At 33.8% G+C, this 19,511-nt stretch overlaps 4 protein-coding genes and 1 pseudogene across 4 annotated transcripts; 2 read left to right on the top strand and 3 right to left on the bottom strand.

Moving 5' to 3' along the window:
• The first annotated feature begins 3,638 nt into the window (after positions 1-3,638).
• On the top strand, positions 3,639-4,797 carry LOC122583578 (annotated as a pseudogene).
• Positions 4,798-5,569: 772 nt separating this feature from the next.
• LOC122580805 (stress-response A/B barrel domain-containing protein At5g22580) lies at positions 5,570-7,603 on the top strand. The gene is made up of 2 exons (XM_043752967.1): positions 5,570-5,882; positions 7,179-7,603. The coding sequence occupies exons 1-2, from the start codon at positions 5,764-5,766 to the stop codon at positions 7,378-7,380; spliced, it is 321 nt and encodes a 106-aa protein (XP_043608902.1). The 5' UTR covers positions 5,570-5,763; the 3' UTR covers positions 7,381-7,603.
• A 311-nt stretch (positions 7,604-7,914) lies between these two features.
• LOC122580804 (probable 2-carboxy-D-arabinitol-1-phosphatase) lies at positions 7,915-12,451 on the bottom strand. The gene is made up of 9 exons (XM_043752966.1): positions 11,961-12,451; positions 11,109-11,214; positions 10,780-10,996; positions 10,285-10,403; positions 9,968-10,054; positions 9,304-9,351; positions 9,122-9,220; positions 8,585-8,692; positions 7,915-8,477 (listed from the first exon to the last, which is right to left on the bottom strand). Exons 1-9 carry the CDS (start codon positions 12,350-12,352, stop codon positions 8,103-8,105), a joined length of 1,551 nt encoding a protein of 516 aa, XP_043608901.1. The 5' UTR covers positions 12,353-12,451; the 3' UTR covers positions 7,915-8,102.
• Positions 12,452-12,969: 518 nt separating this feature from the next.
• Positions 12,970-14,518, bottom strand: LOC122583577 (glutathione S-transferase T3-like). The gene is made up of 3 exons (XM_043755969.1): positions 14,155-14,518; positions 13,513-13,783; positions 12,970-13,456 (listed from the first exon to the last, which is right to left on the bottom strand). The coding sequence occupies exons 1-3, from the start codon at positions 14,516-14,518 to the stop codon at positions 12,970-12,972; spliced, it is 1,122 nt and encodes a 373-aa protein (XP_043611904.1).
• Positions 14,519-15,650: 1,132 nt separating this feature from the next.
• LOC122581794 (5'-methylthioadenosine nucleosidase-like) lies at positions 15,651-19,130 on the bottom strand. The gene is made up of 8 exons (XM_043754074.1): positions 18,956-19,130; positions 18,765-18,828; positions 17,324-17,415; positions 16,933-17,039; positions 16,692-16,766; positions 16,504-16,578; positions 16,181-16,273; positions 15,651-16,064 (listed from the first exon to the last, which is right to left on the bottom strand). Exons 1-8 carry the CDS (start codon positions 19,023-19,025, stop codon positions 15,867-15,869), a joined length of 774 nt encoding a protein of 257 aa, XP_043610009.1. The 5' UTR covers positions 19,026-19,130; the 3' UTR covers positions 15,651-15,866.
• Positions 19,131-19,511: the final 381 nt, after the last annotated feature.

Genomic DNA, 19,511 nt, shown 5'->3' with positions numbered 1-19,511 from the left:
TTACATTTTAGTTTCTATTTTCTTTTAAACCTCTATACTTGAATAAAAAGTAGTTATATTGACCTTATGACTTTATAAACTACCTTTTTGACCCTTCAACCTTTGTAAAAAACCTCTTTAACCCTTCGACCTTTTGTGTAAATTTTTGTTTTAAAGAAAAAAATATTAAAGTAACAACAATAATTCAACATCATACCTTTTTCATTTTTTTTCGAAATAACCATAATTGTAGTAGTTGAAATTGAATGTTATTTTATAAGCTATTAAATAAATATTGACAATTTGTTTATAATTATTATGGTTTTAGAAATAAGCTGACAATTAAAGTAAATTGTTATACGTATTGTTATATTTTTATTAACTCTTATGAACTTCATTTTATAAATAAATGTTAGAAAACTATAATATATATTTTCTAAAAAAAATTAATTATGGTAATCTAGACATGCATCTAGACTTGTTGAAGAGAAAACTTGTAGTTGGTTATTTCAATAGAATCTTACTTATAAAATATTGTCTTGTATTCTTTTAGTTTTCGTTTTTTTTTCAAAGAAAAAAGTTTAATAATTTTCCTAAAAAAGCAAAAATGAACAAAATAATGAGCTTCTAGTTTGAGTATGTCTCAAATAATTTGGTATCTCTTTACAAAATTTAGCAGAGGCTTCTTCGAGCGACTCGTTGTAGGCATCAAAAATCTGTAGACCATCGTGAATATAACATACGACTTTTAAATTTGATTCCTCGCAAAAAAAAATACTCTGGCTCCGTCCCTGCCTGCTTGGATGTCAACTAATACGTCGTTTTAAACATTTTTTTTAGAAGACTTTATATATAGCTCTCCTTGTCACATTGATATGTCCTTGATGAAGTATAACTTTATACTGTAACTTATTTTTCAAACTTTCATTATATGGCACCTAGCTTATTATTGTAGAATATTTCACATAAGAATAAATGTAACATATTCAAGTTCATTCATATATTCTTTAAATCTTATTACTATGCAATTACTTTCTCGTATAGTCGTATTTGTCGTGAAAACTGGTTTGTATAAGCTGCATATTATGTCGTGAATCGTTTTTTTCCTCCTTTTTAAAAGTTTAAAAGTACCAACTAATTAAGATTATCTCTTGGACCAGTTTTTTACAAATAATAAATAGGACCACAACTATGTATTTACTATTTAAGGTCAATTTCTGATTTCAGGCTACATTTTTCACCAACTATGGGTACATGCTTTAACTTTCGTTAGTTTTAAGCAATTTTGTTGTTTATGATTGTATGCATCATATTCCAATAATGGTCATACCATTTCTAATGGTTGTATCTAAACAAAATTGATTGAAAATAGACAATGTTATATTATTTCCAATTTCTATAACAGTTTTTATGTTATCGGGTAAAAGTATATATGACTATTTATAATTTTATTTCTCTTATATCCTGTATTTGCCGAGATTTTATATTGTTATAGAGTTATAGTATTTTCGGTTGAGGACATCAAGTTGTATGTTACGTAAACTGTGACATCAACACTATTCAGAAATGGTTGCGTTCACGATAGCAAAGTCTCCAACAAAGTTTACTGGTTGTCAGAGTTGAAAATGGACACAACAAAGTTAGTGAAAAGGCGTATAACCTTTTACCCTTTTTTTTATTTTTATTTTTTTAACTTTATTAATGTGGGTTTTAATCAAATTAATTAGGAAAATGATAAATCTTCATAAAGAGTAGCCCAAAAATTCTCCTAAAGCTTTAAGAAGATGACATGTATTATATATCTACTAATTCTCTTTCCTAATCTTGCCCCCTGATTCATTAACATGTCATCAGTTAGAAAGGTTTTTAAAATAATTTATTAGGAGGATTAATCATTTCCCAATTAATTATACAGTTTGATTTGTATCTATCGATTTCAGATTTTGATGGTACATTTTAAGTTTCATTTGTATAAGTTTTATATTGAAATTATTAAACTAAAATTTTCATTTGTTTTTGTAAATGGAAAAAATTCTTTCACGTTTTAAAAATTTTAAATTGAAAAACTAAAAAACATTTTCCACAATTGTACAAACCTTTAAAATTGATATTTCAATTTCGATCTAAATAATAGGAAATTAATCTTCAAAACAATGCTAAAGAAGAAGTTGTTCAAGATTTTAGAGCAAAAGAAATAAAGTTAGGAGTTAACCACGAGACTTACTTTTCGGATAATTCAATAGACTAGGCCTCATCCGTTTTTTAACAAAAAGTTGGAACCATGAAACACAAGATGCAAATAAAAAAACACACTACTACGGACGTTTTTGACAAGATACTTTTTGAGGCTACAACTTTCTTTTAAAAGAAGATTCTACTTATTTTTTTGAAAGAAAATTCGTGTTAGAATGTAATTTCTATAAAATATGTCTCATCTCCAAAAATCCCCTCATATAAAACTCGTATATTCTTATTCGTACTACATTGCATTGCATTACTAGAATACAAATAACGACATTTGTTCGACTTACGATATTGGATTATTATTATTTTTTCTTACGGTTGTTTTGTTTAGCATCGTCTTAAATTATTTTTTCTTACGGTTGTTTTGTTTAGCATCGTCTTAAATTTCAGGGAGTAATTTATTGTAACATGAAGATTAGTTCGTGTGGGAGTGAGTAACATTAATTTGATACACGTGATCCGTATATAATTTTTTTTAGTCATATGTCGTTTATTATTGTATAATAATACCACATTACAAAACACATTGATAGTGTATGAGTGTATGACTAGAAAAAAATATATGCCGATCATCAGCCATTCAATTCTAAAATTTTCTTAGAGTTTACTATTCGTTAAATTGCCTAATGCCTATTAAATGATACACATTATAAAACTTATGTGAGTAAGGCTATCTCCAATGCTAAGGACGTCTTTAGGCGTCCTTGAGCTGCCACATCATATCCTTACAAAACCTTACACATCCTTATAAATCCTTCAAATCGTATAATTTATCTCCAATCATACAAACATCCTTACATATCCTTTACCTCCAACTAAAAACAAAATACATTAGGTAAGAACAAGTAAGGCATGCACTTAGGTAAGAGCATCCTTAAAAAAAATCATTAGTTTTGGACAAGCTTCAACGACAAAGGATATTCAAGTGCACCTAAGGACACCTAAGAGCGCCCAAAGGCATCCCCATTGGAGATAGCCTAAGAGCAGTCACAACGGACTAGTTCTGGCTCGTTCCCCGCTCGTCCGCGGATGAGGGACGAGCGCACACGGTTAGGTGTGACTCGTCCCTGGGCTCGTTCTCGTGCACCCGTTCCCACAAAGACGAACAAGAGGAGCGTATTTTTTTTAAAGCAACGGTGAAATATTAAAACTTTTCAAAAAATTGACACAATTAGTCCCTAAAACGGCCATTTCTGAATTTTATACACATTTTCACTTTTGGTCCCTTTTTATCACTTATATATATATATATATAACATCTTTACATCTATAGTTTTATACACAAAAACACACTTTTATAAACATAAAACACACATTCATATATAACATCTTTTCCATTTCCGTCGAGTGCTAACACATACACACGACCGGAGTTATTTGGGAACGACTCCGACGATGAAGAACTTATCACTGTAATGGGTGATTTTATCGATATGGTCGAAAATGCGGAATTTTCTACCCCTCTCACTCGTGGTCATATTCCAAGAGATCGACTTGGTGCAAGGCAACAATTGCTGAATGATTACTTTGTAGAAAACGCAAAGTACCTGCCACACTTCTTTAGGCGGCGTTTTCGAATGCAAAAGAGTTGTTCATACGTATAGCTAACGATATCGCTTCTTTCTCTCCAGTAGGTGATGAGCCTGTTCTTCGTCATTTTGTTGAGTTTTGAAACCAGCGTGTAGATGCAAGAGGTAAACTCGGTTTTTCTACGATTCAAAAGTGTACATCCGCGATACGTCAACTGGCGTATGGCAACATGACCGATTCACTTGATGAGTATCTACAAATGGGTGAACAAACTTCCAGAGACACGCTTAATGCTTTTTGTAGTGTGTGTTTGACCTTTACAGAGAAGAGTATTTACAAAGACCAACAACAGATGATATACATCGTCTCTACCGGAAAGACGCACAACTTCATGGTTTTCCAGGGATGCTTGGGAGCATCGACTGTATGCACTGGCCCTGGAAAAGGTGTCCAAAAACATGGCAAGCCCGGTTCACTCGAGGTGATAAAGGGGTACCAACCATCATGCTTGAAGTGGTTGCATCGTACGATTTATGGATTTGGCATGCATTTTTGGAACGGCAGGTTCGAACAATGACATAAACGTCCTCAATCAATCACATTTGTTTAGGGAAATCGTTGAGGATACGACTCCGGATACTTCATTTACGGTTAACGGAACCGATTACCAGAAGGGGTACTATCTAGCCGACGGTATTTATCCTGAGTGGGCGACATTCGTCAAGGCTTTTTCATGCCCACAAGACCCGAAAAAGAAAAAAATTCAAGAAGTATCAATAAAGTGTGCGAAAAGATGTGGAACGAGTATTTGGAGTTCTCCAAGGTCGTTGGGCGATCCTTACACAACCCTCAAGGTCGTTTAGTGTCAACAAGATTCGTCGAACCATGTATGCTTGTGTCATATTGCATAACATGATCGTTGAGGATTCGAGTCACGCAATAACCTCCTATGATCTAGAAATCCTAGCTGAGCCACCCTGTGTACCTGTTCGTACCTTCCGAGAGAGGATGGCGGTCCACGCACGGACCAATAAGGAGCTTTGAGACCTAGGGGTTCACCATGGTCTTCGTCATGATTTTGTCGAACATATTTGGCGTCTCCCGTGATCCATTGTTGTTTGGCTTAGTAATAATAAATTGTGAAACTATGTTGTTGTTTTTAATTAATAATGTGTTTTTTTTTAGTATTGTATTGTATGCTTTTTTATTTAATGAAATTTTTAATTGTGTTTTTATTAAAAAAATGAAATTGTATAAGTTAGAAGGTTAAAAGTGTATAATTAAATAGATGGTAGAATATTGAGTTGAAAATGTAAAGTTAAATAAATAGTGGGTTCTAGACTAGTTCTGACATTATGAGTGTTTTGAAGAATTAGTCTTTAGTTAATCTTTAGGCTGATATGGAGCTGACATAGACTAGTCCTTAGAGAATGAGTGTCACCCAAAGAATGCTCTAATTGTTTTACATATAACACAGTAAAGGAACTGTTTATTTCTTACATAAAAAAGCAATGGGGTCATTTCTTTTGTTAAAAAGTACACATATATAAATCGTAATAAATTTTGAGTAGGTAAGTTGACCAAGTCAAGATAGTACAAGTAGTATTGCAAAATGTACAAGGAAATCTTTGTCATATAATTCAGACAATGATGTCGGTGGGTTTGACTGTGGGGACGCAGCGACGGAAGTGCTGACTTGTGGGTCTTTGACGCACTTGTTACATTTACTTTTTGTGCATTGGAAGTTGTACATATGTATACTAAGAATAATTGAGCCTACAAATGCGTATGTGTGCGTTTATGTTAAAGTGTGTCAGTGTGTGTGTCACATGTCATAAGTAGAAGGTAGAAGGTTGAGTCTATATGTGTGTGTGTCATATGCTATAAGTAGTAGGTTAATTGAGATTATATTGTGATTGTGTGTATACATATATAGTTTTTTGTAAGGCTATTTATACATATATATAGTGTGTTTGTTGGAGATCGAGTGGTGGATTGAAGTGATCACAAATGGGTGAGTTCACACATTTGGTGGTGGTCAAGTTCAAAGAAGAGGTGGTGGTTGATGATATCATGAAAGGGTTGGAAAAACTTGCCACCGAAATCGACAGTGTCAAGTCATTCGTTTGGTAAGTCCATTTTTAACTTCTAATTGATAATGCATATAGTATATAATAATAGGGAAGTGATATTAGTACCACTTATTTCGATAGATTTACCACAACTGTGCAATACTGGTTTGTACTGTCAGCTGTAAAACTTGTACGTTGTGGTATATCCATCAAAAGTCATGGTACGAATATTATTTCCCATAATAATATAGTAATATTGTTATAGTATATATCATAAAAGTAAGTAGAGTGTAAGCTTAAATAGCAATATAGTATATGTCATTGCTCATTAAGTCTTTATATGGGATACATTACTTCTTGTGACCGAGTACACTTTTTTGTTGCATTATATACAAGTTACTAAGTAATGGTCTCGTCTTTATACGAAACCAAAAATTATTGTGACTTACATTTGGTCACATTTTCTTGAAACCATCTTATTGAAGCTTAATTAATATATGGTGATTGGTGAACAACTCCAATAAAAGTTACAACTCTTATTGCATGCCAGTGTAAATGTCATCAAGTACTCATTACAAATAATGTTGCATTTATTAGCACTTTTAGTTAGTGTGAACAAAGTAAAAATTTTGTCACGTTTTTTTGTATGTAAAAATATAACTAAAAGTGTGTAGAAATTTCTCCGTCCTAAAAAGTATGTAGAATTAAAAGTTCGCACTTCACACTTTTTAGTATGGACTTTTATAATTATTTTGTAACACCTCTTTTGTTCACACTAGCGTGAACAAGTAGCGTGGACAAATGGGGTGTTACAAATAATTATGAATTAATGTTCACACTAAAAAATGTGAACTTTTAAATCTACACACTTTTTAGTGTGAATAATTTTCTACACACCTTTAGTTCTACATATTTTTTAACACATCAAAGCGTGACAAAAATTTTTAGTTTGTTCACACTAACTAAAAGTGTGGACAAATGCAAAATTATATGTAGTGACTTGAACTTCATGCATTTATAAAATCTTAACTCTTTTTTCGAAATTTTATGCTAACTAAAAATAAACTTAAACTACATAGTTTACGTACCAATGACTTACGCCGTATAAAAAAAACTAAATAATTCTACGTAATAAATTTTTTATAACAGAAATCTATTTAGTTATATGGATATATATCGATATGTAAGTTGAAAACTTGAAATGACCACCTCTAGCATTAGACGATTTTCATTGCATTAGGATATACAAATATTGTTTATAATAATTGAATGAAATGTGTAATAAATAACTTGGTAATGCAATTAACCATACCCTTGATTCATTAATCATCATTACATATATATATATAACAGGGGAAAAGATATTGAAAGCATGGAAATGCTAAGGCAAGGGTTCACCCATGCTCTCATGATGACATTTGGCACCAAAGATGATTTTACTGCTTTCCAAGCTCATCCCAACCATGTCGAGTTCTCGGCAACGTTCTCAGCTGCGATCGAGAAGATCGTGCTTCTTGATTTTCCAGTTACTGCCGTCAAGCCAATAACTGCTTAATATATATGTGGGTGCACAAACATTTTCCTTTAAAAAAAAGTCCTAAGACTTTAAAGAATGTGGAAGCCTATGTTGCTAGTTTTGTGTTTTTATGAGATTTGATGATTGCATGAATAAGTTTTTTTTTGGTTTTTTGAATAAACTAAGTTGAATTTGTTCATAATGATGTTATTATGTACTATTTTCTTTGCAATGGTGAAATTTGACCTTTGTTAAAAGTAAAGTAGCTCCAAGTATGTCTTTCACGGGCTATGGGTCCCAGAGAGACCGCACCTTTTTCTACGGATCTCCGGTCTTGCAAGATTGCAAGAAGTAAGGATTGAACTATTGATTAATGTTTCTACAGGCAAGTATGTTAACTAGTTGATCCAATCTAAGCAAAAATAGATGAAAACACAGAGGCCAGTTTTAGGATGTTTTCGAATGTGCATTCAGAAAGTAATTATGTGAAACTGTAATACTGAATAATACCATCAAATAATGAAGTTAATCTTTGAATGTGTTTCAATACTTTGAGGGAACTAAAAAAACCAATAAGCAAAACATACATTTTCAATGATTGTAAGTGTATTATAATATAAGATTTCTTTTTCATCCACTCTAACTTTCTTCTTTTTAATGTATAATTAGTATCATACATATACATATGAGCCCGAAATTATAATTATTTGATTGATTACAACAATGAAAATGTGGGCAGATAAGAAACTAAAAGCGCAGTCTTAGAATTCATCTTCATCTTGTGTTGGTCTAGTGATGGGGATCGACCACCTTCCAAGATGTGCGGTATAGTTTATGCATCGAACAACTCCTCTTCCGAACGGGCCATCAGGGAAATCAATGACACTAATGCTACCAGCGTCGAGATGAAATGATCCCAGCCAGTCCTTTGTTAGATTCAGGCAATGTCCTAATAGTCCAATATTAACAATAGGATGACCAACTACTACCACGACGTTTTCTGGTTGAGATTCATTAGATAACTCATCTAGTAACGATTTCCAGGTTGTTCCTGACCGGTCCCATATTTCTGTCAACAATCCATCTTCAAATTCATTCATCCAGCCAAACTGTAGACTTGATGCATTGATTGATTCCTGGTATTGAAAACATAGCAAAAAAGAAAGAAATCACAATCTTGATGGGAATAAGAGAGTAATTTATTTGTGACTCCTAAGAATGAACCAAAATGTATGTTTCTTGCCTTCTTTGAACGATTAAGAATATCTTGAAAGTCGAGGTTTTTTAACTGCTTTGTTTCCACATATCGTGGCACACAATCAGCGCCAAGACAATCAGCAGCTTCTTGAACCTTCAATTATGTAAAAATAGCTATTTATATTGATAAGACAATAGGTTGGTTTGGGTTATGTATGATCTATAATGAGTCATAAAAAGCTAAAGAGTCAAACATAATGAATTATGTCAAAAAGGTTATGCTAAAGGATTAAACTAAATGTAACAGGTCAAATGGGTTAAGCAAATCAAAAGGACTCAACAAGTCAAACCGGACGAATCATCAGAATTACATTCAAATGCATTGTGTTACCATGAACTGTCGAATCATATTTAAATTGTTAACTATTTATTAGTTCAAAGAAATGATTAAAGCAGCTGCGTCGACCAAACCTTACCCAAGGGCTTTGATCCAACACCAACCTGCCTAACCCGTCCATTTTGTCACCTCTACTAGTTCAGATAATTTGATGAGCAAGACTGAAAGTTTGGGAATGATACTTACACGAGCAATTGAATTAGCCGTTTCAGTTGGAACTATTCTTGGGCTACTAACAATCGATTTCACCTTCAAATCAAGTAGCAGTTCTGCTGTTTTTTGTGACTGTCATTATAAAGCAACAGCTTGGATTATACATTCTTCATTCTTGCTTGTAGTCAACTAACAGATCAAAAAACTTTGAATACCTGTATAGTTCCAAGCATGTCCATGGGTGTATCATCAGAATTGCTAGCCTGTTTATAAACATAATGTCTAAATGTTTTAATTTTACCAAGAGAAAACTTTACGGAAGAAATAGCAATTGAAAACGATGAGCCTTATTTTAATAGCCCATTTCCCACTTAAATAGTGAACTCTTGTTATTACCTCCTTAAAAAAGGGACAGCAAAGAATAAAAAACTCAGTCTAAATCAATGAGATGATATTAAGTTTTAGATAAAGTTTTTAAAAATTTCTTTGCTACTTTTACAAAAAATCTGTTTCCATAAGCAGCATGGTTTGGAGCAGTGGTAAACACCCAGGCCTCTGGAGACAGAGGTCATGGGTTCTATCCTCATCCCATGCAAAGGTTTGAGGGCCTTTTCTACCATTTAGGTAGAAAATGAAAGCAGCTTTTCTACTTAGGTAGCGGTAAGGTCTGCTTACATCTTAACCTCCTCCACCGTCGAGGTATTGAGGCTCAAAACCCGCGGAAGGCGGCACTAAGCAGTTTCTTTTCTTTTACAAAAAAAAAAGAGAAAAAAAAAGAAAAATAAAAAGTTACTACAATTAACACACAAGAAGAAAGATGGTAATGAATCAACGTTTACTATGAAATTCCATTGGTTGCTTTACCATTTTGGTATTTACCTGGGATGATCCATGACAGACGAGTACGATCCGCCTACTGGCCTTCCTGCCTGCAGAGCTTCCGCCACCAATAGGCGAACCTGGAGTCTGCAAAATATACTTTCTTTTAACATGCAAGACCATACTAACGGCTGGAAAAAAAGTGAAATGATGTCAGATTAAGCGATTAAGTATGGCCATGTAGCACTGTGTAGGATTCCTATGATAAAAGGAACTATGCAAAAGTAAACACAAGTACACGAATAAAAATGGCCTGTTAAACCATGGATATTTTCATTTAGAAGACTAGAAATGGGCCAATCAAGTAAGGTCACTACCTGATTTAACCGGTTAAGACATATATATGGAGATCCACCCTCAGGCCGTGGGACAAAATCTAGCACACTTACACCACAGTTGCTTTGAAGTAAAATCCTGAAGTACTCAGTTCCTAAGCCTGAAGATGAGATTAAAAATAAAGCTCATTCTCACTCAAATAAGCACTGTTGGACTTATCGTCATATTGGTTGTACTTGTGTAACAGGGGTCAGTGAGCAAAATAATAGTACAACTGACAAAGATGAACATCATATGAACGGGTCAAAAGTTGTCCAAAATTATATAGTATGCATAAAACCTCTATGTTCAATTGGAAAAATGTATTATTCGTATTATAGTATAATAATATAGTTTTTAAGATCAAATGTAACATATGAATTATTTATACAGTTCAATAAATAAAGACGTTTGCACGTCACCTGACCCATTTTGACCCAAACGTATTTTGACCTGAACTCAGTTTGCTGGCTGTATAGGAAGGAAAGGAAATGTACCCATTGCGGTAGCAACAAGCGCCTGATTAACAGCATTGTGAGCAACCACAAGAACCGACCTACTGTCATGAACCAAGATTTTCTGCCAGCAGCTACTAGCACGATCCCACAATTCCCTAACTGGATAATGACCATCTATATTGAAATTTGGAGCATCCTTTTGCCATTTACCAAAAGCCTCACCATACTTTGCTATACCTTCGTTCTTTAGGAGTCCCTAAAGTACAACAAATAATTGCATATGACTCGCCCATTATCTAAGAACCGTTATAACAATCTGACATGTACAGCTTCTTCAAAGAAAGGTTCTCATGAGAAGTCGGACTAACTTGAAATGAGTATAGGTCAATCTCCCTCAAGTCGGAATCAGTAAGGATCTCCTCCTTCCGAGCATCCCATATGACATCAGCAGTTCTTTTTGATCTTTTTAAAGGACTGCATATATTTTAATATTCGTTTCATGAATCGGCATCAACTATTATTCTTTAGCATATAGGATCAGTGGATCACTCATAAGTCAGTTTCTAGCCTTTGAGTATAGTGAAACAAATTAAAACATTAGTTTAGTAGTAGCGGCAATGATACTAATTCAAAGTAACTAGATTATTTACGGATCATTTGACACACAAACCTTGAAATAATCAAAACTTATCAAACATTCAAACATCTGAAAACCAGATTACTAATACAATCAACAAAACACGCCCAATACTATATTCAACAACCCTTTTTGTTACAACTGATTATCTGATCTCATTACTCGATATCACTATGACCACTTAAGAAACAAACAATGCCAAAAATTAAATAACACCTCCTCAACTTTAGGAAATGAAAACATTGTAGGAATTTTAATGGCTGGACCTTTAAAAGTTAACTTATCAATTATGCACTTTCTGGACAGAGGTTTTAACATATTTTGCGTACCCACTTTCACAGTCCCACTATGTGCCTTTTATGTGCGATCAATTGCACCAAAATGTAACAAACTTTCACCAAAATTCAATTCACTGATAAGGAAATAAATAACGTTTATTACATATCAAATATTTCACATCACCTAATAAAATAATCAAAATTTTTGATAATAATACTAATAACCTCAACTTCTAATTTCTAAATCTATCATTCTCAAATCCAAAAATTTAAAACAACAAAAGCTAAAAACATAAAACACAAACCTTGAGAAGCAAATATCAAACGAATCATCGATAAGCATTTGCCTCGAAGTCTCAGCTTGTGCCTCACCCTTTTTTGTAAGAATTGAAAAATCCGAACTTCCTTGTATCCTGCCTTCCGCATTCCACGTGCTCTGTCCGTGTCTCACCAAAACCACCCGTTTCGCTACTTTTATCGCAGGAAACGACACTGAACCGCTGACCACTGAGCTCAATTTTCCATCATCATCATCATCGTCACTTGCCTCCAATGATGATGAAGTATTGAGCTCTTGGAGGCTTGAAGATCTAATGATAAATGAAGTGGGTGTGATGGGTTTGAAACTGTGGAAGTTATGGCGGTGGCGAAACAGGTGGTGGTTGCCGCCGGCGAGTGGAAGTCCGGCGGAAAGCATGGTTAAGTTTGTTGGTTTTGGCGGTTAAAAAAAGAGTTATAAGAAATGTATGGTTACCGTTGGAAGTTGTTCTATCTGTGTGTCAAGTATCCATCAGTTTTTTTTTTTCCATTGGCCTACCATTTTTTTCTTTTTAATATATCTATATGTGTTGTTGTTAGGTTAATAGGTAAATGGGGTAAACAAATATTGTTTTTTTTTTTTATCATTTCTAAAATGATTATTTAGAAAGGTTTCTAACCCAAAACCAAACTACTTGGTGTGGTTAGTTTGTAAGACTAAGAGGAGTGAGAATAAGGGGAAGAGGAGGCGACTTGTGCCATATGGGATAAAAAGAGTTGCCTCTCAAAAAAGGTGGAAATGGGTAGGTTTTTAAGGGGTGGACGACTTGTGACATGTGACAATGGTAATAATTGATTTAATTTTATTTTTGATTTTTTTTAAACTTTGTTATAATAAAAAAGTAATACATATATATTTTAAACATAAACAAATTTATTAAACATAATTAAAATTACTACTAGTTAATCATAAAAATAACAAAGTTTTTAAAATAACAAAGTTCTAAAAATAAAAAAGTTCATAAAAATAACAAACTAATTAAACATAAAAACTAATCAAGACAAATATTTTTCACGAAGCGCTTGTTTTTTGCGTTCCATGATGCTTCGCTCGGGCTCTTCAAGGTGGGAATATTCGGTACCCAACAACTTCCAATCGCGGTCTTCTTCCATGATCTTAACTTTCTTTTCCTTCAACTCAATTTTCTTCGAGCTCATATCAAACAACTTATCCAACTTTTTCGCAATTCCTTCAAACGTCTCCATATACTTACCCTTTCTTTTCCCCTTGCCTCCCGAGCTCGACCCGGATCTCGACGCTTTCTTTGATGCGTCCCTACCAATGGGCCGTTCTTGATACACCGGCTCATCATCATTATCACCCAACTCTTCAAACGAGTTAAGGTCAAAGTTGACCCTAGCATCCGACCCTTGACTAGCCACTGGGTCGGTGGATGATGAAGTCTTCGACCTTTTGGCCGTGGGTTCACCGAGATTGGTCCTCACAACGCTTTTGTCCACGAGATAAAACTTCGAACTGTACCTATATATATATATATATAACATAATTACACATAATAAAAAGTAATATATATATACCTAATTTTGCCCCAAATTGATGAATACGGAAATGGCTTGTGATAAGTTCCTTCATACTCTTCGTTGGCCTTTCTAACACGATCTAAATCATTTTCTCCACTTGCATGACCGATTCGAGTATAGATTTGGTTGAAGTTTTGAATAATTAGACGTATCTTCCTCCATTTCGCACTCACAACTTCGGGGTCACGGTAATCTTTCGGCTTTTCTTCTAATGTCGCCAAAGCCTCGGTTATTCGTGACCAATATACCCCCTTTTTTTGATAATTTGCTACAACAAAAAACCAAACGCAAATAATATTTCAAATAAAAAAAACTTTTTTTTTTATAAACTCGGCTGTTTTTTTTAATATAAAAAACTGTTTTTTTTATAAAAAAAAGTCGGCTGTTTTTTTTTTTTTAAAATTAAAAAACTGTTTCTCTTTTTAAAAAAATCCGAAATATATTTTAAAAAAAACTAAAACAGTTTTTGTTTTATAAAAAAAAAACGAAACAGATTATAAAAAAATATATGTTTTTAACACAAATTAAAAAAAAAAACGAAACAGATTTAAAAAAAAAAAAACAAACCGAAACAGTTTTTTTATTTTAAAAATGGACATTTATATAAAAAAAAACTAGTATGCGTAAAAAGAAAAATACCACATTCCGGGTTTTCGATCACCGATAGCCAAGCCGTAGCTAAATTCATTTCTTCTGACGGTAACCACGTTTGTTGGACATTTCTTGGTCGTGGTTCGTCTTCGCCGACCACTTTTTTCCTATGCCGCCTTGGTTTTGATGGTTGAGGGGGTGGTTGTGTCTTTTGAACATCATCATCTTGAGAATCTTGTGGTGGAGTATCAACTAGCCTTTGACGATCAAAAAATGAACCGGGAGTGTTTTGTTGGCTAGAGGACCCACCAAAAGTTTCATGTTGGCTCGAACCACCCATACCCATACCCGGACCCATACCCATACACATACCCGGACCCATACCTATAACCGAACCCATACCCATACCCATATGTTGATTAGTGGACATATGTTGAATCAATTGAAAAAGTTGTGGGTTATTGAGTAAATTAAGGTCGTTCATCATATCGGGTTGTTGATTTGGGTTATTTGGACATTGACTACGATTACCCGGGGTAAAAGGGTGGTTGTTGAAGTTGTTGTATGGAAACATTTTTGGTTAAAAATGAAGAAGATGAAAGTAAAAAAAGGAAGAAGAAAGGTATATGTGTGTGTGAAATGTAAAAGGAAAATGGAATGGAAAAGGATATGATTTTTAAAAAAAGGGGATTTTTTTTTATAACTTGGTCAAAAACTAGCTGGTGGGAATTAAATTACCTCGGTCAACGTGCTAGTCAAAGGGAAAGAGGGCGAGGCGTGTGGGTCGGGCGAGTCAAGCGTCGGTCGACGGGGGTGGTGTGGGGGGCGACGGTCCGTGACAAAGGGCGACGGTCGGCGTAAAAATGGTCCACTCCGTTTAGTCTAAATTTTTAGCTTTACAAACTTTTCAATGATAATTTCATTTTTTATACATTAAGAACATATATTTTGAGAATATTTGTCAATTTAACTATGTGTGATCAAAAAACATTATAAAAACTACAAATAGTAAAATTGTAGGATATCCGTCAAATTTTAGTTTGTCTTGAAGTATATTGGATGAGAATATTCAATATAGTTCTACAATAATTTCATAGAAAACTGTTCAATCATTGAATACTTGAATAGATATTCTTAAATTTCATTTTTTTTTTTTTTTTTTTTTATCATTTCTCTTATACCATATTACCATCACCATCACTGTTTACTATCTATAATCAGTGATTGTTGGCCCTAGGTTATCCCGGCGCTGCTATCCAATATCGATAATCGTTCGCCTTAGCCATCTTACCTCACCGTCTAGCACCACTAGCATCACCACCCTACCCATCACTTGCTGCCAGAAATTTTGGTTTTTTTGTTGGAATGCAATATTGTCAGTTTGCAACAATTGTTTTATACGTACATCCAAACACCATGAAACAACATTGTTATCTCTTTTAACAAACTTAAACAACTAAATGACCTAAAACTCGTATCCATCTGTACTATTTCAAACAGTCGAGATTAAAACTTCAAAAAGATTGAACCGTGATAGATCCATATACTAATGTGGAGTTTTGCATCTCCTTCAACTTCACCGTTAATATATCAAGATAAAAGGTTTTACAAATTCTATCGGTCGAAACAATTGCACACAACAAATTATCTTTTCAAAGGCATACACTCAAACAAAAATGTATGAATTATACAGATTACAAATCATGTTGGACCAGATTGGCTGATCAACGAAGGTCTAGTATAGGATACCAGATTGATCATCACAGTTCAGAGAGGCACTTACCATTAATAAATTCAACCACCTGGGCAACCACTTCTCGTAGTGCCACAACAGTTGCTTGCAAATTTTGTGCAAAATCTTCAGGAATGGAAATTTCACCATCAACAAAATTGGATACAGCCTTTATAAATATTGCCGGGACTCTCATAAGACTAGACACATAAGCCACAGCTGCTCCCTGGAACCAGAATTTTAGGATATGAATGATAAGGGCTGTATTAAAGATAATTTGTTAAGTGTATCAAATCATGGAAAACAAGTTAAGCAAAGACAAACTATGAATTGGCATTATACCTCCATATCAACGATTGTTGCATCATTGGCCAATATGCATGTTTCATCCTGCGGGGTCATATCCAAAGAATCTCCCGTAGAGAGATTGCAAACCTGCAAAGTGTGTTTATTAATCTTGAATGTCATAAACGACAATCTGCGGTTGGAGGAAAGATGTATAACATTTGGAAAATGGGTCCCATATCGGAGTATAAAGCTAGATTGCTTAACTGAATATAAAAACTGAATAATGACAAAATTTTTAGACTGGTTGTTTTTTATTTTGAAAATGTCAACATTTGTCAAACACCATGTTCGTTAAAAATTCACTTATAGATGATCACCTTTAGCTTAAGCTCCTTCACAAGATTTGGTGTGGAGAAACTCTGCCGTCTCCCAACTCCATATTTATCTGGACCCTGCATATCAAGAGGGCCAAAGAATTAGGATAAAAATCTGATACAGCCAAGGAGAACAATGGGTATCCGTGATTTCATCAAAATATAAGAGACAAATTGATTAAGCTACTTACTGGAATTGGAATCCGTCTATCATGGAACGCAAGATCTGAAACCAAAAACACATCAAATATGCAAGCTCCTTTCACCTGGTTTTATCAACATTAACAACACTATAACTTCAAAACTAAAAAAGGTGACAAACAAGAAGAAAGAAAACTGTAGATGCGAATAAAACATACACATCGCAATCCTAACTTCAGATATTTTCAGAAAGAAAGGGTAAAAATAAAATGATGGGCAGAAATAGTATACTTTAAAGCCACCAGCAGTGCCAGCATTTATCAAAAGATCTGGCTTCAATGCTTGAATAGAAGCATAAGTCACAAGAGATGCAGGAACCGTTCCTACACTATTGACCCCTGAGACAGAAATTGGAGGGGGTATCAATACAGGAAAAAAAAAATGCTTAAATATCCTGTGAAACATATACATCTTGGTTATTCAAGATCATTTACATTCAAGAAAGGAGGCGAATATTTTAAATCAGTAACTATGGGTCCTCTGACTTTATTTGGGCCACATGTTGACTACTAAATTCCAAATTTACTAATCAATCAGATATCTCACAAAATTGGAGAAAAAAAGTCATCTGAAATATCCCGCAAACGTTTTCAACAATGCGGAAGGTGAAAGAGTTACCCACCTAAGTCGGGGTCTCTTCCTGGATAAATGAGATTTATATTTAGATCCTTGTAAGTACCATGATATCTGATCCAAGGGACACCTAACGGAAACCTGAAATAATTGAAACTCAAAATAAAACCAAAAAACGATATAACAGAATGTGATACTTAACAGCCCAGAGAGACCTGCAATACAATAAACCGAAAAATATATAGACAGTATATAAAAGCCTCATAAAGCAGGGTTATTTGCAACGTAAAACACTACTAAACTTATAGATTATGCAACTGACGCCTTCGACGTGGCTTGAATCGACGACCACAAGGTTGTTGGGACTGATACTAGTGGGCCAAGGGACCACGGTCTCATATGGGAGCTTTTAGTTTATCCAACTTAACATATGGCTAGTGGTATGCCTATTCCTACGCAATGATAAGTGGTTTGATCAGCATCTCCAAAGTCATTATAACTGAAAGTAACATAATTACTGAACGTATACTCGTTCCAATACCTATTTACCTCAAACACAAGTCACGTCTGAAAGTCAACCTGCCAGTCCTAAATTTCAACTGTGATCAAATAAACCTAATGGATAGCGATACACTACTATGATAGCAAACACTCGCTTTTACAAAGCCAATGTTCTGTACTCAATTTAAGTGCTCATCTGCTAATTTACATGCTCTCTAAAAAACCGCTTATCTATACTATATTATAAAGCAAAAAATATATAGATTTTCAACATTGAACTTAAATTTTCAATATTGATTTTAAGTACTTCCCCAAAATGTCCCTCCTATCTATTCTATATTTATCTAAAATAACTATAATATCCTTTCTCTCTCTTCAAATATCAACCAATCATTTTTTCTCTCTCTTCCATAAATCATTTATTCCTCCAATTCATTCAAAATCTTTTATCTCAAAAACCGTACATCGATAAATTATAAAAATTATATGGGTGTTCTTAAAATTTCATGCTCTTTCATTAGAGATGTCATTCGATATACTTTCTACGAATTTTTAAATCCGAGGCGGAGCCCGTACGGCTAAGGCATTTGACTATCATACTCTATGACATGTCAACTCCTATGATCTATCACACTCTATGACCTAGCTATCGCCCCCACCATCTCACCCGGGCGCGGGTACTTACTCTCTTCAGCTTATTATATAAAACGTATATGCACATACAGATTTTTGCGTTTTTCGAAGGTCAAAACACAAGTTCAAGTATACGGATTTCGGTCCTCTTTAGTTCAAAGATTAAAACAAACTTATTTTAATCATCCGCAGCTATCTGAACACAACTTTTAAGCCGTAAGCACTTAAAAACTATGCACTCGAAGTCTCAACCAGTCATCCACACTTTTTTTCTTTTTTTTTAGCAAAATAAATCACAATGGCAAATAATAACAATAAAAAAGAAATTAAAAAAAAAAAAAAGTAGAAAAACTTACAAAGAACCATCATCTGGTGAAAGCTTAAAGAATTCAATAATGGGGAGTGCTTCTGAATCCATGGCTGTTACACATTTTTACACATCAAAAGAAACTTAACTTAAATAATAATAACTTCTACTAAAAAAAAAGTGTATACATATATATATAAGTATAAAGACAGGCCAGATGAGATGAGATGAGATGATTACCAGTGAAAATGACAAGGGTTGAAACAGGGTGGTGTTTGTCATCATTTTCTCTGATATGAAAAGTAGCCATTGAAAGCACAGACAATCAGAACTCTCTGCTTCCAAGTTTTTCCTTACTTTGACTCAATAGAGTTGGTCAACAATCAACGTCAATCCGACTATGTTTTTTTTGTTGCTTTCTTTTCTAAAAATATTTTTAATCTAAGTTTTTTATTATTTTCTTTTAGATAGGTGTTAAAAACTTTTTGTAAGTTTTTGCAATGAAAAATGATTAAATTATTAAATATCTTCTTAAAAATACTCTTAGAACTACAAAAACATAACATGTGGATAATATGTATGTGTGTTTTTTATATTCAAATAGGTCCAATTTGAAGAAGACGTATACCAAAAAATAAAATTAGTGGGCTTTTAAGCTTCAGACAAAACTAAAATAATGGGCTTTTTGGGTTGATGCAGGATAATGTGTGTATGCCATTTGGGAACTTCATCTTTTTGTCAATGGTTGGTATTTTTGATAGTTTAATTTTTTTAAATCAATAATTTGATGAGACTA

Source organism: Erigeron canadensis, chromosome 9 (assembly GCF_010389155.1).
Source record: "Erigeron canadensis isolate Cc75 chromosome 9, C_canadensis_v1, whole genome shotgun sequence".
Taxonomy (NCBI): domain Eukaryota; kingdom Viridiplantae; phylum Streptophyta; class Magnoliopsida; order Asterales; family Asteraceae; genus Erigeron; species Erigeron canadensis.
Note: the sequence above shows the minus strand (reverse complement) of the source record. Positions and strands in the feature narration are given on the sequence as shown.

Bases quoted from the DNA above. Each gene is read 5' to 3' on its own strand.
- LOC122580804 (XM_043752966.1), bottom strand. From the start codon at position 12,352: ATGCTTTCCGCCGGACTTCCACTCGCCGGCGGCAACCACCACCTGTTT. The intron at 11,215-11,960 runs GTTTGTGTTTTA...AAATATATGCAG, and splicing joins TTTGATATTTGCTTCTCAAG to TCCTTTAAAAAGATCAAAAA. The intron at 10,404-10,779 runs GTACATTTCCTT...TCTCATCTTCAG, and splicing joins GCTTGTTGCTACCGCAATGG to GCTTAGGAACTGAGTACTTC.
- LOC122580805 (XM_043752967.1), top strand. From the start codon at position 5,764: ATGGGTGAGTTCACACATTTGGTGGTGGTCAAGTTCAAAGAAGAGGTG. The intron at 5,883-7,178 runs GTAAGTCCATTT...TATATATAACAG, and splicing joins AGTGTCAAGTCATTCGTTTG to GGGAAAAGATATTGAAAGCA.
- LOC122583577 (XM_043755969.1), bottom strand. From the start codon at position 14,518: ATGGGTATGGGTATGGGTTCGGTTATAGGTATGGGTCCGGGTATGTGT. The intron at 13,784-14,154 runs GTATTTTTCTTT...TTTTTGTTGTAG, and splicing joins GATCGAAAACCCGGAATGTG to CAAATTATCAAAAAAAGGGG. The intron at 13,457-13,512 runs GTATATATATAT...ATATATATATAG, and splicing joins TCAATTTGGGGCAAAATTAG to GTACAGTTCGAAGTTTTATC.
- LOC122581794 (XM_043754074.1), bottom strand. From the start codon at position 19,025: ATGGCTACTTTTCATATCAGAGAAAATGATGACAAACACCACCCTGTT. The intron at 16,767-16,932 runs GTATACTATTTC...TGATAAAACCAG, and splicing joins GCACTGCTGGTGGCTTTAAA to GTGAAAGGAGCTTGCATATT. The intron at 16,065-16,180 runs GTATAATGCCAA...TTCTGGTTCCAG, and splicing joins CAACAATCGTTGATATGGAG to GGAGCAGCTGTGGCTTATGT.